Source organism: Corapipo altera, unplaced genomic scaffold, assembly GCF_003945725.1.
Source record: "Corapipo altera isolate COAL_440 unplaced genomic scaffold, ASM394572v1 317, whole genome shotgun sequence".
NCBI lineage: Eukaryota > Metazoa > Chordata > Aves > Passeriformes > Pipridae > Corapipo > Corapipo altera.
In genome coordinates this window covers 1,234,510-1,252,115 of record NW_020884989.1, presented here as the reverse complement: position 1 = coordinate 1,252,115, position 17,606 = coordinate 1,234,510, and the positions used below count along the sequence as shown (strand labels likewise).

General features: G+C 42.2%; 1 protein-coding gene across 5 annotated transcripts in view; it reads left to right on the top strand.

The window, feature by feature from the left end:
* ETV6 (ETS variant 6) overlaps nucleotides 1-17,606 on the top strand; it is a 129,066-nt gene that overhangs the window by 91,873 nt on the left and 19,587 nt on the right. For all 5 annotated transcript variants that reach the window (XM_027666280.1, XM_027666279.1, XM_027666282.1 and 2 more), the window contains 3 exons: nucleotides 7,127-7,291; nucleotides 10,442-10,576; nucleotides 15,235-15,777. In XM_027666280.1, the coding sequence (XP_027522081.1) occupies nucleotides 7,127-7,291; nucleotides 10,442-10,576; nucleotides 15,235-15,777 (843 nt within the window). The remainder of the gene's footprint in view (nucleotides 1-7,126; nucleotides 7,292-10,441; nucleotides 10,577-15,234; nucleotides 15,778-17,606) is intronic.

The window sequence follows — 17,606 nt, the reverse complement described above, 5'->3', positions numbered from 1 at the left end:
GTTGCCCTAGAGGCTTTATTCTGACATCAGCTACAACTCCAAGGACTTCAGGAATTGATCAGCAGTGTTCAGGGACTTTTCTGACTTGCTAGAGTGGGAGGTCTTAGACATAGCTGAGTAATTTTGTCTGAGAGAGGTACTTCAGTTACTAACCTGTCTCTGCAACTGAAAGGGTTCAGCTATAGAATGAGAAGGAATATGTTCTTCATTTTAAATTCTGTAGTGTGTGGCCTTTCCTCCCTCCTTTACTATTAACACAGACTTCAGATTTTTAGGGTTTTGTACAGGTGACTTCATCTCCGATCAGTGTACAGGTGACTTCATCTCCGATCAGTGAGCTGTCTCAGCCCAGCAAGCTAATTTAAAGTCATACTTGTGCATTTGATCAGCAAATGCAAACCATGTGTAATGTCAGCAGGTGATGGAACATGGGATTTTCACTTCAGTTCCAGAAAGGGCCATAGTTGCTTCCAGGAAGCTGAGCTTGGCACTGGGTGTGGGCAATTGAAAAGATTTATTTCCCTGGATGAGAGCTTAGAGCTTGACCATTCTAATAAAGCATTTTCCAATCAATATGTTTCTTACAGACTTTCCAATGGCTGCATTAGGAAAGCAATTTTATTTATTTTATGACCCTGAAGCCCCAAGGGGTTTCGGGTGTGTCAGCTTTTCAGGGTCTGTGTACAGACAAGTGAAAGGGGAAGGGCTAGGTCACAGGGCAGCACACACTAGCAAAGTCAGCATGGCAGAAACCCAGCACAGAGCTTCATGTTGTTTCTGCAGATGTCTGCATACATGAAGGCCTCAGGAGCAAGCACAGAGCACAGAGCATTACCTGTTCTACCTCTAATACCCTGTTCAACAGGATACCAGAAGAAATAAGCTTATGTCTTTTATTTCAGATTACTACTGAAAAAGCTGTTTCACCCTCTGTTCCTAGCAGTGTAGGAGGCTTCCAAAGCCTTTTCATTATGGTTACAGGCAGTTTCAGACCTTTTCAAAGGACATGCAAGCCTTACTTATGGTCTCTCTTCCTGCCCATCACACAACTCCTCTGTTCCCTATCCAATAATCTGTTCCTCAACAAGACCTGTAAAGGTGCATTTTCAGGTGCTGCCATGCATTTCCCTTGTACCAGTTTGTACTCACTTCCCAAATAATTCTGTCTGAGGACTAGCCAGGATTAACCTTTTCTTCATTTTCTAACTTTGCTTATCTCTGAGGACCACTGCAGAAGCAGTGGTTATTCATTGCTGCTGGATTGCAGGTATTGCCTCATCCTGTATAGAGAGCTGGCTCTGCAGTACCTGGATCAAGTGGCACCTGCTGGAAGGAGCAAGTGGTCAGGCACATCACTGCACACCAGACCTCTGTCCCCTACTCCTAACAGCAAGTGCACAGACCACCAGCGATACAGCGTTTATCCTGTGACAGGGCTGCATCTTTCACCTGTATGCCAATGCAAGAGCAGTCCCAGAAGGCACTTACTTACACTGTCCATCTGCATGGGAACATGCCATAGCTTTCTGTCACCCATTTCCCTCCTCTGAGGAATTAGAAAAGCTTCCTGAGAAAGCAAGATCCTTAACCTTCCCACCTTTACCTTCCACAGCGGTGAGAGTTCTGAAGAGCTGCTGAGCACCCTGTGGGTTGGAGCCTGCGACTGCTGGGCACTATGGGGAAGGCACTTGTGGTAAGAGATCAGTGCAGCAGCTCCAGCAGAGAATTGCTGCTTCAGGAGGACCTCAGTGCCCAGCTTGGCCTTAAATTTGAAACGGCCTTCAGCACTGAGCTCAGCACAGCCCTTTTCAGGGAGCAGCATGTCATGGATTGTTCTGTCAGGTTCGAGCATGATACCAGAACAGGGTCCCTGGCAGCAACAATCAGTATCTCTGAACAGGGAACCAGAGAGCAGCAGACCCGGCACCACAGGAATATTGAACCATAGTCATTTGAAGAAGCTGTGCAGCATTTTGCACTTTAAAAGCATTTCAGATGTTAACTGGCAAAGCCCCATGACACCTCTTTGCATTTTGGTAGACCAGCTTTTCAAACAAAGATATGAGAGACAAAGGGACTTTTAAAAGGTGCTCTGGGAGAAGGATTTAAATCTAATCATATGGGGGTTTTTTTCAGACTGTGTTGCCTTTACACAGAAATGAAGAAAAAAACACAACCTCTTGCCCCACTCCTGCTTGACATACACCATCATACTCACAGCTACATATTATGCTTTATGGGACCATGGAAAAACTTTGTTAATCAGTAACAGAAAAGAGAGCATCAGTTCCTAAAGAGTTAGTTGGTAGCAAGCTTTCAAGTCTTCTGAACTTCTCCATCATCATTGTCCCACTAATGGCTCAAAGTACTGTGCTACAGACAGAGCTGGCCTCCTTCATGCTGCCAGTGATGATGCATCTGTCCCTGGGTATTCAGAAACCAGCTGCTGATTTGCATACACTGTCCCTTTTGCTGTTTGCCCAACCATGCTAAGTAGTTTTGCGAACAATTCTGTCTGCCCTGTGGAAAGCAGGGATAAATGAGAGGTCTGTCTTTACTCCCTTCTCATATCGTCATCCTGCCTGCCAGGCAGCCAGGCGTGAGGGTGGAGAGCCTCGCTGAAGAGGAACAAAAAGTTAGATGACATTTACTACGAATGGTGCTTCCATCACACATGCTGTAATGTAGCTGTGTCCTCATATCGAAACTAAAACAGAACAACAGCTCTCAGTGGTTCTCTACATCACATTTTGCATTGGATTTGTGCCTTCAGATTGTTCCAAAATGAGTCAAGGTGAAAAGAGCCTGTGGTACATTATAGTTCACATTTTAGATGTATCTGTTACATGCACTGTAATAGCAACTCATACTGTAAAATACATACCTTGTCTTCCCAACCAAAGAAGGAGATGCTGAATATGAGTGCTTTGCAAGATTCAAGGTTGGCTACATCTCTTCAAAAAACAAAGTTGTAACCCCACCAAAACTCTGTGGTCAGATGCAAATATTGCTGGCTGTGTAGTTCAGTGTGCAGAAAGTTATACTAGGTGAGCAGAGCGCTCCTCTTGTTCGTGCCTCTGTCTCTTGGTGTAAGTGCTAAACATGTTTACTGGCTACTTCAAAGTGTAAATTACCTCATCAGCTCCTCTCCATTGTACTTGGATTTGCTGCTTGGGAATAGAAAGGAATGAAGTGTGGATTGCTTCTGTACTCCAGATGGTTACCAGCTTGTGCCCTGCAGCATGAGAATTGATCATTCCCACCATTTATAAGGTAGCTAGTGTAACAGGTGTTAGAAACAGGATTTCAGGTGAGGAATATGCCGCAGAAGTACATAATCTCTTAAGACACCGGTGCACCAGCCTGTGGCATTAGAAAGGTGAGCACGAATTTTGCTCCCTGTTTAATGCATATGAAACTGTCAGCTTATAAACATGTCAATAAGTTACTGCATTTTACTCTGCTGGAGGTAGTGCTTGGAAACGGACAGAAGACAGAAAATGCACTGAATCTCACCGAGCCAGTTTTAGGTGGGTTACACACCTTTTTCTAACCTGCCTTCAGCTATTGAGTTCAAGGAGGTTTTGTTGTTTATTTTTACACTATAGAGATAAGGAGGCCACAGTTGGGAATGCTTGCCAGATTTCAACCAGCAGAGCAATGCCAGAGGTGGGAGCGGAGACAGGTCTGACTCTCAGGTCAAAATTCACCCTGTGAAGTCCTTGGCAACGCTGGCCACCAAGAGGGCAGGCTGGGAGAAGGGCAGCTTCCCCTGTATCTGATCTGCACCTACTGAAAGCAGCAAAACCTTCACACTGATTTCAACAGTCAGTTCATCAGGCAAAACTCTGCCCTCATTTTGCAACACAGCTCTCATTTTCCCCATTTCATTCTGCTTGGTAAATATCTTTGTTAGCTTTTGCACAGAATAAAGCTAGAGAGATAAAAAGAGCCCATTTTCCTCCACTGTGTGCATGAGACTAAAAGAGAAGATGGAGAGGGGAAAATAAGAAACAGCATCCAAAGAAGAAAAATAGTGTGAGCGGGATTAAGTTTTCTTTCATGCACAGTACAGGAAACCATTTTCAGGACCTACTGATAGCAATGTACACTGTGCTGTAAAATCCCTTCAGCTGCAAAGCCAACCTTCTCATGACCTTGTTTTCACACAACCAAGTAGTTTTTTTTTTTAAGAAAGGTCCAAGAAGGTGGCATTACAAGTTCAGCAGATGCTGTACTGCACATGAAAGAATTATTTTTTGAATGACAGTTTCTGAAGCACTTTTAGCAACACTGGTGTACACCCCTAGAAAAGCCTCCTGTGACTGAACTGGTTCAGCCTCACAAAACAAATGGGCATGCAGTGGTGACATGTGTTTTTGAGAAACTAACTTCCCAGGAAAGCAGCAGTGCAGGAAGGGAGGGAAACAGAAGAAAAAGCAATCCATCTAGGAAAAAGCAGTTTACTTCTTTTATAGCACCTTATGTCTTCCACACAATGTAATTATTTAATTACGGTGTCACGTCATGGATGGAGAGGTATGGCTCATCCACCCCCTCATTTTAGTGACAGCCAAACTGAATTAGACTGGCTTTTTGCTGATTCTTAGTAATTTCAAGCCAAGTGGTCCGAGGTCATATTTTACTTTGCGGCTTTTCTCACAAGCTTCGGCGATGCTGCTGAAACCCAGCAGAGACCTGATTTGCAGTGTGAAGCGTTGGGTCTCTTTCAGAGTTACCAGCACAGCTCGTGGCTTCTCCCAGTCTAACTTACCTGGCTGCTCTGGGTCTAGCACCTCTCTTTTAACACGGTACTTTTGCATTGGTTGGACGGATGGCAAAAGTACATTGTCACCAGCACATGGGAAATGTTGATCTGTGTTTGTACAGGGAGTGGTTTATTTATTATGTTGATGTATATATAAGGGAGCACACACCTCATGTGAAGTTATCATACAACTCTGTCCTTGTCAACCTGATTTTGCCAGTGATGTTTTCTTTTGTTTCATGCCTCATCTTGTGAAATGCACATCAGAAGTCTGGTTAGATTTCTACACGACAGTTCTCCTTTGGGCAGTTTATGACTTGCGTGGCATGGCAAAGAGGGAGGCAAAAGAAACCACACAAGAGCATTTCAAGCACTCCTCAGATGGTCTTTTAAAATCCTTTTGTATGTTGTAGTCTGGCTGCCTCATGGCTTACTTCCTTCTCTTTTAGCTGCAGTCAATGTGCATGCTGCCTAGCAGCAGCCTGGGGTCTGGAGTGTATTTTCTGCAGGAATAGCTCTGTATTCAGCAAAAGATGAACCTCATTCTGGGATTTCAGATGATGGTTTCCATGTCTCTGAGCAAATCTGCACCTCACCTCAGTTCAGGCTCTTCAAAAAGAAAGGTCCTACAGAAAGCTCTGACCCAAATAAGCAGACCCTAATTCATAGGGGAAATAGAATTCAAATATTTCAAAAATAAATAATTTCTACTACTTGTTTCTGTGTGGCACATAATACAGTGCAGTTGAAAGCCAGAGGAAATTCTTGCTACTGCCATGCAGAGGTCCCTTCCTTAGGTCAACTCTGATCCTTTCTCAGGCATGATCTCAATTCCTTTTCTGACAGAGGTTCAGTTCTGTATGCAGCTGTGATTCTGGGACTTTCTGAAGCCATTGTTTGGGAATCTGGCATAGCAGAAGAATGCAATTCACTGCATGTTACCTCTTGCTAAAACAGAAAAAAAGAGTTACCTATCTGTTAAAGAAGTAAAAACCAAACCAAAACAAGAGTGGTACAACTCCCCCAGGTTTCTTTTAGTGTTTGGTAGGAAGAGGGTAATCAGATCTCAGAGAATGGTGTGCCAGGAAGGAAATTTCTTCCCTTGTGCAGCATACAATCAGCCAGGTGCAATACAAGGAAGGGAGGTTCATCTTCCTCTGAAGCATAAGCTTCTGCCAGAGTCTGTGTACCCGAGATCTGATCAGATACAGCAAATTTTATGTTCCTATGCACAGTGGGTAAGCTTTGTAGCAAGTCAAACAATGAGTCATCTCACCAGGGGAAAAAAAAGAGAAAGCTTTTATCACCCAGTGTATTGGAGATAATCTCTCTACTTGGGTAGTTTCCTTCTATCAGGGGAAGGAACCTATTTAAATTTGTCTGGAGAACAGATATTGAATTGTCTTACCTCCAAAGCTTCTCTACCTGGGCCCAATAAAGGTAGCAGACAAAATTTTGATGGTAACTTTGTTGGGCCCCTGTGAGTAAACACAATAGCCTAGGCTCTATCTGCTGTACGAGCTGGCTGGGAGAAAGGGAGTGCCAGATTCTCCTCAGCACCCTGGAAAATCTGTGCCCAAACCAATAGATATCCCTGCTATTTTGCCATAAAATTATATATCCCCTTCTATGGACAGAGTTACATTGCTAATATTTTGTATCTATACAGGAAACACAGTGCTAAAGGTGCCACAGTCTCAGTACTGGTTTTCCTCTGTAGTGTGGGAATAGCATCTGCTAATGTGATGGCATCTGGAGGAGGAGTGGGCCTGTCTGAATACACCTCTCTCAACCATACATGGACTGATAATGGCTTACAGACACACTGTTACAGAGGCTGTGTTAAGCAGCCCTTCCTTACAGACCCCAGCCACCTATAGGGAAGTCACAGCTCTTCTGCATCTGACAACTTCTTGTTATTTTTCATCCATAAATTTACAAGGGGTGTGAAGAGAGAGCACACCTCTCTTCCATGAAAGGATAGACACCAAGGATGAATGGGGCCAAGGACTTTGCCTGCTGCCTGCTCTGCACATTACAAGGAGCAGTTGGAGGAAAACCCCACTGCACAGTGGAAATCTGAAATGAAATAATTTCTTAGGAGCTTTTTTCAGGATGCTGAGGCAGTTCTTGTTTCGCAGTATGTCACAGATAAACCAAGGTACCTAAGCTAATGAAGTATTTTGCAGTCCAGCACTTAGAGTAATTCTGCATCAATACGACATTCCTCTCCTACACTTTCCCCTGAGACTTTGTACATTATGGTGTGGGAGGAAAGGGGGGGTTCACTGACACTTACCCACATTCCCCTGCCTTGCCTCAATTTGGTAACACAATCACGGTCTCTTCCTGCCACAGGTTTGCAGCCCGTTTACTGGAGCAGAGAGGATGTGGCACAGTGGCTCAGGTGGGCGGAGAAGGAGTTTTCCTTGAGGCCGATTGAGAGCAACACTTTCGAGATGAACGGCAAGGCTCTGCTGCTCCTGACCAAAGAGGACTTCCGATACAGGTCTCCTCATTCAGGTGAGAATTTTTTACAGAAGCTGTGATTGAAAAGAGAGAGGAAGCTGCAACAAAAGCTGAACAGGGTCATAGGAGGAAACGGTTGCCTTTATTGGAGTAGACTGGGAAAGGGAGGGGAGACAGAGGATGGGGACACTTGTATGAGGCAAGGACAAAAAGGACAGAGAGGGAATGAAATCTTGATACACCTGAGTTGTCGGCATATTTGAGCGCAAATCCAAATCCAAACCTCCAACCTGTTTATTAGGTAAAACTCCCTGCAGAGCTCCCAGAAAGCAAGCTTCTCTGGCAGCATTTTGTGACTTACAGCTCTTCCCTGTAAAGGCTTATCCGTTCACAGACCCAACTACAGCAGCAAGTTAATCAAGTTAATCTTTAAGCAGCCCGTATTAGCATTTTGCCTCACAGTTGACTTGGCTGAGGTGCTGCTAAAAGCAACTGCAAAACTCCTCCCTTGGGGACTTTGCCTCTATTTAACAGCCCCTGTGGGTTTTGCCTTACTTTACCATATTCTTTCATGTGCTGGAATCCAGCCCAAGGCACAGCACACACAGGTGTGTGAATCAGTCCTGCCTATTGCTCAAATTATGTCTTCACTTACAAAGAAGATTTAGAAATGTGCATGTTGCCTGCCTGTATTTATATCCCCTGCGGTCTGTCTGCTCCAGTTTTACAGTCAGAGTAAGCATCTACCCTCTTTTGTTAGGGGTGTTTAACTAAATATGAGTTGTGAGCTTTTTTTTGTGACCATACAAGGTACTCCTGTTAAATATAAAGGCTTGTAATTCAATCACCATAGGTGATCAAAGAGCTTGGACCAAGTGGTGACAGAATTGCTGTGAGGAGGCTTCTAGTGCAGGGCTCACTAGGTGCTGAAGTACAGCTGATGCTGCTTGGATCCAACTGATAATCAAGCTGTGGCAGTAATTCTGCACCAGCCTGCTTGGTGACTCTCCCCAGCCATCCTCCTGCAGAATCTACTTCGCAAATTGTTGCTTATATGTAGTGTATATTAAGTTTTTTAAGCATGTGCTTATTTTGTATGGAAGAAGAGGCCAAACATTAGCACCTGTTGTCAGTGAGAACTGATGCCAAGAAATTTTTTTTTTTTTTTTTTTTTTTTTTTTTTTTAATTCTGGTACTCCACTTGGAATCATTTTCCTAAAAAATTAGCCCTGCTTAAAGCAAAAGGAGTGTTGAATGCAGGGATGTGGGCGAGGATTGCAAGGGACACCTTTATGTATTCTGTGTGCAACTCCCCTTACTACTATACTTTCCTGCGTGGAAGTTATGAAGGTATATTCCCCTTTTTGTGTTGTGAGGGCACTTGAAATGAGCAGGATTGAAAATGTTTGTAGGCTAGAAATAAAGTGTTCCCAGGGAAGAACCTCTGACTTGGAAAGTCTTACTTTATACAGAAGGTTAAGCAGTTATTTACCTAAATTTAGAATGAAATAACCAAACTAAAGGCCTCCTCCCTTGCATTTTCTCTCTTTCTTCTCTCCATGTGTTCCCCATAATAAACCTTGATAATAAACCTTGTACAGGATATCTGAGTAAGTCCTTAAAAATTTAGATGACTGTAGATAGGACATGAAAAGACAATGCAGAAAGAATCGCATCCTGCTGAATACACCACCTAAGGAGTCTTTCTGCTGTGCCTTTTGCAATCGGATATGTCTATCTCGTATTGGCCTCATAAGTCACCAGCATGCCTGTAACAAATGTGGATAGTACCTTCCTAAATCTTCATTCGCGAAGCCCAGCAATGATGATGAGGTAGGACATTACCTCAGTATTTCCCAGAAATTAACTGTCTATGAAATTTAAGAACTGTGAAATAATGTTTGCCATAGAGGCATTACGTTTTCCAAGACTGAAGCTAAATGAAAGTTGTATTGTTTCCACTCATGGTTAAACCAAGAGAACCTCATCCACTGCACACAGTCCAAGCAATAAAATGGGCTCACAGCCCCACAGATGTTCTGTTCAGGCTGGCCAGGGAAGGGGGACAGCAGAGGAGGGAGAGAATGAAAAATGCTTTTCACCATCTTAGCTAGCATTACTACACCTGGGTGGTGCAGAAGTGTAACTGTTTCGTTAGCTAAAAAAAAAGACAGACAGCGTTATGGACATTTTCACTAGTCTGTCAGGCCAAATCAAAAGAGGTACAAACTTGCTATCTTATTACTTGGAGTGTTACAGCACTAGTTATGATTATGCCTCTATTGTATTCAGTTATGGAAAGTATGTGGTAAAATCACTTTTTAGACTGCCATGTAACTGGGTTCTTGAGGCTTTGTTTTTAATTGAATTTTCAGGTATTGCAATCACCTTTTAAAAATGCCCTAAAGTCACTGCTGAGACAGTAAAAGCAGCCAAGATGTTAAAAATAAAGGAAGCTGACCTATGGAAAGCAGTATGGCTTTAACTGTTTCACACCAAGCAACTAAACTTGTCCACAAATAGAATATTGGCAGTTTATAGAGACAAGGAACAAATGATGCGCAGCTTACAATCTTGTAGAAACAACTGCTAAAAAAACCCCCACATGCTTGAGATAACTTTCCCAGAAAATCTGTTTTCTTAAGTGAAACCCAAGTTCCTTTTCAGTTAATATGTTATTGCTGCAACCTGTTCCTCTGTAATATGAGCAGTGACAAACAGAAGAGAGCAAGCAGAATTAAAAGTCAAGAGACTTCCTACCCTATGATGTACATTTTCACTTTGAAATGTTCAACCAGTTACACCAGACAAAATGTGCAAGTACCTATGTGTTTTATGTAGATGTTGTTGGAAGAAGGGCATCAACACACGATGTGATTTATAAAAGTCACAAAATAAGCAGTTAGTGCATTGGTCTCCTAGATATTGCGGTGGTCTGTTTCACTGAGGAAAGACAGAACAATTACTATGCCTGGGAATGTTGTTCTACTGTTTTGCCACAGTCACACACAGAGGTGTGATGTGCCTTTTTTTCCTTTCAGAGAAGAACGTTGCAAAGCAGTGAAATGTAGAATTTTACTGCAAGCATTTTTGGGTCTGAAAGTAGCACCCAAGAGGCATGACTTCATGCATCAGATGGCTAAATGAGTCTTCTCATCAGTTATGTACATTTTTGTTTCCTTTTTCCTGCTGTTTATCTTTCAGGTGATGTTTTATATGAACTCCTTCAGCATATCCTGAAGCAAAGGAAAGCTCGTATGCTCTTCACACCTTTCTTCCACCCTGGGAACTCTATCCATGCTCAACCAGAGGTCATATTACACCAGAATCATGATGAAGGTAACTGTCTCATTCTTACAGGAGCTGCTATTAGAGGGCGAGTAGAGTAAGGCTGTGAGGAATTATGCAAATTTCTTGCTTTGGTGTTACTTAAATAAAGCTACTCTCCTCCCTTTGTGTCCATAGCTTTAGAACAATCAAATGGTCTAGTGAGTGAACTAGATGTTCTCCATTTGTCTTCTGTTATTTTGTTCTCTTTCCAAAGCCTCTTTAAAAGCTATGCCAGATATAGATTAAAAAGCAGAAAGTTTTACTGACCCCATTGATTCATTTTTCCTCGCACCCAATTAGGTAGACAGAGTTGCTTCATGGACTTTTAGTATCCTGGAGATGCAGATAAATGCAATTGTTTGCAGACCAAGAAAGAAGGCAGCCTCAGAGAGGAATATCTAACTCAAAGTCACTTCGGCTGACAATCTGAACATCATGCCAGAGTTCCTAGAACTGAGCCCATCATGCTGCTGAGCTTTTGGGCTGGTTGAGCAACTCATATTGAGAGAAGGGGATTTCTGCAGGTTTTCTCTCATTTTTACTATCAGAATTACTTGCTTAGGTCTAGTAGTATCCACACACACCATGACTCTCAGAGGTGATGAAGAAAGAATAGGTAAGTTTGTGGAATTTCATACTTGGGCTTCTTCTACTTGTTATTTGTACAGATCAAATTGTAAGTCTGCTGCTTTCAATAGAAAATTGAAGTTTTATTTTCTTTAAAAATGCACACACTAAAGTACTTCTCGGGTATATAACAGAAAAATATAAAGCCTAGGCCTCTTCAAAGGCCTTTTCAAAGCGTCAGGCAGAATTCACTTTTTCAATTTAAAAAAATCTAGGAAAAAGTGGTGTTAGTCCCTTTGTAAGTAAACAGAAGAGAACATAAGTGAGTTAGGATGTCACCCTAGTCTGTGCTAAGTGGATAAAAGATGTACTAATTCTATTTGATATGCATCTATTTGAAGATTCAACATGGGATTGCAAGAGAGGATTCAGGGGTACTGTCAGACCTGTATAAATTGCCTATAGCCAGTCTGACCCTGCCGGAATCAAATGACACCAGCAAAACTCTAAAATTAAGCCAAGAGCAGGACAACAGCAGGTGGAATAAGGACACTCCAAAGTCTTTCTACACAGCTGTGTAAATTATTTCAGCTTAGGTGAAGGCACTACAGGTGAGGATGAGGTTCAATTGGCAGAGTTGTGCAAGAGAGTTGTCTAGTGTATTCAGTCACTTTCCAGAGACTATTAGTAAAATCTCAGTCTTTTCCTGAAGCTTGGCGTTCACCCATGTGTGTTCCCATTCTAAATTTCAAACAGAAATACTAACTGCTCTTTCAGACACTCCCCCCTTAAACATATGGAGCAGCTTTCACTAGAGAGGATTTCACAGAGATGATGAGTCAGCCTTTCAAGTGTTTCACTTTAAAAATAAGTCCTTTATAATGTAGCAATTAAGAAACAACTTTGATTTCTTCCTTACAACACTCTGGCTGCTGATAGTACCAGTGTTTTTGCTTAGAAAACTCTATGCTATTACTTAAAACTTCTCTTTATAATGACAAAAATTAGTTCTTGATTTGCTGTGAGAGGAACTTCAAAACAAGCAAAAGAAACTACAGTTTGCTGTCGCAAGACTGAGCAATCAAAAAAATCTCTATGCTAAGAATTTATGGGCAGGTGAATTTATTTATTTATGTATTTTAACATTACTTCTTCCTATTTCACAGAGTCACTTGGGAAAAACTAGCACAATTAAGTTTTCATTTTCCCTCAGCAAATTGCAACTTAGTAAAAAAAGGAGAATGACTGTGAGGAGCAGAACTTAACCCTGGCTAACTCACAAACTGTGACAGAGGGGACAGGTGTTACCTTGGCACAATATTGAGTGGTTAAATTTCGTAGGTGAGGTATTTTTTTTAGAATCCCTCCTTACTCCAGTGATCTTTTTCAATTTTCTGGGTCTTTTGCCTATTTTCTAATAGATTATACTTACAATCCTGCTTCTAAATGCTTTCATTTACATATAGTGGCTTTTTGCTAGGCTCAAACAAAGGGGGTTTGGCTGTTTGAAATAAATTGCAGTTCAGAATATCTCCAAGATGCATTAGCATTGCCTTGGAATGCTCTGTCCCTGTAGAGGGATGACCAATGGAAAGTGAATTACCTACATCTCCATTGGTCCTTCTGAGGGAGCTCTGAGTCATTTGATGAGATGCCATACAGGAAGGTTACACTGTCATTCCCTGCACTTTTGTGGGTAAGCAAAGAGTGCCAGTCTTTGGGATTGTCATGCTAGCAATTGCTCCTTCCCCGAGTTAAGTGCAGCCCCGCTCATCCCTATATGGATCAGATAGGTCAGCAAATTTCCTGGGAGGTGAATTTCCTTTCACAGCTTTCTCTTCAAGAAAAGAGTGTTGATCATTCTGAATGAAGAGCCAGACCGATGAGTGAATCTAGTGCTCCATGAAATGATATACCATATGTGCTCAAACTACAGTCATCAGATGTGCCAAGAAATGAATGATGAGGATTTTATTCTGCTCAAGGTCATTTGTGGCAGTGGAACTGCTTGGAGCTGAGTTGGAATTGTTTTATGGCAAACAGCATCTTTGGCCATGAGGTGGTTCTTTTGTTAAGTATTTATAGAGAAAGATCTTGGTGGAAAGTGAACCTCTAGTGTGTACCCATTTGTGGTTTTTCCTCTTACTGCTTTTTAAAGAGTTCCTCAGTCTCTGCCTTCTCTCCACTCTGTCCAGGTTCAGTATCACCATGGTTTGGAAGCAGGCAGAAAGGTCCATTTCTCTTTGGAGCTTGTCAGAGCCAACTAACGTTTGCAGAGAGCTTGATGGAAAGCACAGCAAGTCATCCCTTTCTGCTTTAAAGATAGCTGCTCCCCTCTGCCAAGGCACTTTAAATAAGTAGGACAAACAATACCATATTCTGGTCCATATTTACGTGCCAAGAATGAGCACAGGGCATTTGAATATACCATGATGAGGGTGGATGGTCTGTAGAAGATAGGATGCTGAATAAAATTTGGGGGTTGATTTTTTTCTATTGTGGCAAAGAAAGGAGACTTTAAGAAAAGACAGTCACAGAAGTAGGTACAGTTGTAAGTTAATTTCTCTTTGATCTTCTTTCATTTGGGCTATTCCACATTATCTGGCCAGATTGTATTTAAAACTGTGTTTAAACAACAACTATATATAGTTCTGAAGTTTCATGTCCTCCAGCTGTTTCATTGTGAATGTCTTAAATAGCTCTATAAACGGATTTTTCTTGTCTGGGGCCACAGGTGTGTGCAGTAAGTGTTCTGGAGCAATGTAGGTTCTGCCTAAAATTTCAGGTTTTCCTGTAGACTTTAGCATGAACAGACTGTTGAGTAGGGAAAAGGGTTGGTGCTGTGTCACTGCCTTGCACTACATTTTCTCAGGCCTTGAGTTTTTCCTGTTCACACCTTTCCCTTTCCCAATGCCTGCCTGGGTTCCAGGGCAGTGGGAGCCCTGAGGTCTTCACTGTGGGGAATCTGGGGTCTTCAGCAGGTATCACTGCCTTGACAAGAGTGCAAAAGAATCCTTAAAGGATTAGAGAAAATGGAGTGAACAAACCAGCAACCACAAATAAGCAGCTGCTCGTTTGAGCTTTTGACACGTACCCACGCATTCTTCTGTTGTCATCCAGGGCTTTCAACAAACAGCACTGAAATTTGATCTTTGTTTTTCGGATAAAGACCTGTTAGTCACTGTGCTCCAGTGGTATTTTCCTCTTTGTCAGTAATTTCCCAAGTCAAAACTGATGGCCTTAACCTGAAAGTTTGCACTGGCAAGCATTTTAATTTTGTGAGAGGATTGTTAGTAAGTAAAGACACTGACCTAGAGCTGTGGTTTATCTCCCCCCTACTGTTAAGCATCATAGATGGGCAAGTATGCTTATGCAAACATGATGCTAGAAGTCCTCTTGCTGTGAAGACATGTAAGTGCTTATATGGGACAACCCATAAGTAGACAGCATAGACTAAACAAAAGAAGATGAAAATATCCTTATGTAGATGTTACATGCTCTTAAAATGAAGGCAGGGATAAAATTTAGCTAGTGTTTCACAAAGAGCGTCCTACCAGTGATTTTTTTTTTTAAATAACCCAGTCTGTATTTCAGACTGAGTCATTCTCTGCCTTGACCTGAGCCCTCTACCATCTAGAACTTATAGCCCAATATTTTCCTGCAGACATTTTCCCTTTTTGTCTTTGCCTTCTACCTTACTGTTGTACTGTTGTACTGTGGTACAATAACAGGAACCACACATAGAGACATGAATGGCAGGAGATAAGTTTCAAAGCATTTGCACAGAAACAGTTAGTACAACTAAATCAGATTTTACTCTTCACATATGTACTGGTCAGCTTCTCATAATGGGATTTCTCTTAACATGTTTCTCCAGGAACTATTGATACATGGAAGGAGATTGTTTCACAGTACTGATTTCATTATGTGTAGTAGTAACTATCTGCATTTACATGATGTTTTTCTGGGCATCTGTAGGTCAACATTTCCAAGCTGACAGCAGTACCCAGTAAGCCTGGCTAGGAGACGGAGAGTTAGTTCCTACATCTTGATCACAGTGTAGACAATCTGTATTTCTGGGACCTTTTTTTTCTCCACAGATAGCTTTGTCCAGAGACCTTCAAGACCATCCGCAGAAACAGTCCACCACAACCCCCCAACCATTGAACTGTTGCATCGTTCTAGATCGCCCATCACTAACAACCACCGTCCATCACCAGATCCTGATCAGCGACCACTCAAGTCCCCTATGGACAACACTATCCGTCGCCTTTCCCCAGCCGACAGGGTGCCGGGAACAAGGCATCAGCATGAGAACAACCAGCAAGAGCCTTATCCTCTCTCAGTGTCCCCAGTAGAAAACAACCACTGCCCACCTCCTTCTGAGGTGCTCCAGAAGCCCTCCAGCCCTCGCCAGGAGAACACCAGGGTCATCCAGCTGATGCCCAGCCCTATCATGCATCCTTTGATATTGAACCCCAGGCACTCCGATTTCAAACCACCCAGGTTGTCTGAGGATGGGCTGCACAGGGAAGTAAAGCCAATCAACCTGTCCCACCGAGAAGAGTTAGCTTATATGAACCACATCATGGTGTCTGTATCCCCTCCTGAGGACCATGCAATGCCAATTGGAAGAATAGCAGGTAAGTGACATTCTCGAGGCTGCACCTAAGTTGATGCTCTTCATTCATAACTAACCATGCTTCTCGTTTTCTTTTGCTACTCTGTGACCTCAAGAGTTTAATGGCATTCTGCAAATTTCACTACATCTGTGGCTTAGACAGTTAAATATTAATAAACCAGTTTCATGACAGGTAAGCAGAGGTGCAGAATGACTTGCCTGTGACAGAATGTGTAATTGGTATTGAATCATTTGCATCGTGACGCTCACTGCCTCTCTACCCACTAGCAGTCCATTTGTTTCACAAGATACCTATCTCCAAAGCCTTGTCCTGCAGAGAAGTAGTTTTCCAAAAGTTGCATTCACATTAGTGTCCAATCCCATGGAAAGGGAAAAAACCTCTGTCAGTGCAATGTCCAGCCCATTATGGAGCTGGCAGGATTAATGAAATACCACCTAGGAGTCCTGCTTCATAGCCTTTCCTGTGCTTCTCACACTAGGATTGTCCCTTTTTACAGAAACAAGGTTGTCTTTGTCCCATGCAAACCACAGGCATTTGTCTCAGTTTTGTTATCGTAAATAACTGACATCACAGTAGACTGACTCAGGAAGCTGAGGTTACAGAAGATGCTTCTTGTACTCCTAAGGGAACTATAAATAGATAGGGAGAGGGCCAAGGGGAATCCAGCCACTTCAGAAATATGCTGAATGCCCCAGTAATCAATTTCTTTTGAGAAAAATTTGTAAATACACACCACACCCAAAAACATTCCATGTATTTATGCTAGCAGAGACCTAACGTGATACCCAGTTCCTGTGGGGTATTACACATGTCCACAGAGGTACATTTTAAAATACCTTGTTCTTTTTTGTCCTTACATGCCTTAAATTTGTTACAGATGTGGTGCTGTCTCAGCTTTAATGAGGAAGATTTTCTATTTTCTTAAGACTTACCACTTTAAATTCCAAAGAAACATATCTTACCATCTAGTCAACATCAAGCATTACAAGGACCATGATCCTTTCACATAATAGAAAGATGAGTTAAAGAAATTAGTCTTTTGGCATTTTTGCCTGGCTGACACTTGGTTCCCTCCTTTTGATTTTTATTACCCACACTGTTCTCAGCAAGTTAAGAAATAATGTTGTGGCAGAGAAAATACTCTGACGGTTGCATCGATGGAGATTTCTTTCCTAGAAAGTATTACTGGAAGATCAAGGGGGTTGTTAATTTTTATTTTTCAGAAGGAAACATTCTGTAAGAATAAAGCCTTGTCTGAAATGAAATGAAGAAAAAATATGGGGAGCGGGTGATGGGATAGTTTTTTAATTTTTTTCTTACATAATTGGGCATCTTTGGTTTCTGCAGTTTGTGCACTGGGTCTAATGACACCTGCCCTGTAACTAGTACTTCCATGTCCTTTCCATTCCTATGTTGTTCTCAGGGTAACAGAGCCCAAGCCCATGGATATTTGGACCTAACACAGTTGCTTGACAAGTATGTAGTAGTATGTACTTAAAATGTTATATTTGCAGGCTTGGGTGCTTTCACCTACAGTCCCACAGCTTTGCATAGACCCACCAGCATGGGTGGTATGTCTTAAATAGTTGGTGAAGTATTTCATGCCAGAAAGACCTGAAGCATATTCAGGCATTCAGTTCAGATGAAGGCTGTGCTTTATGGTCAGGGATTGGGGAAGTACATGGCTCATGGTTAGATTTATGAGATTTCTACTGATGAATTCACCAGTGTACTTCCATCAGTGCCCCATGTCCTTTAATTGTAAATGCCAACATGCCTCACCTGCTGCACAGGCACAAGGCAATGCTATTCTGGTTGGATTGTAATGG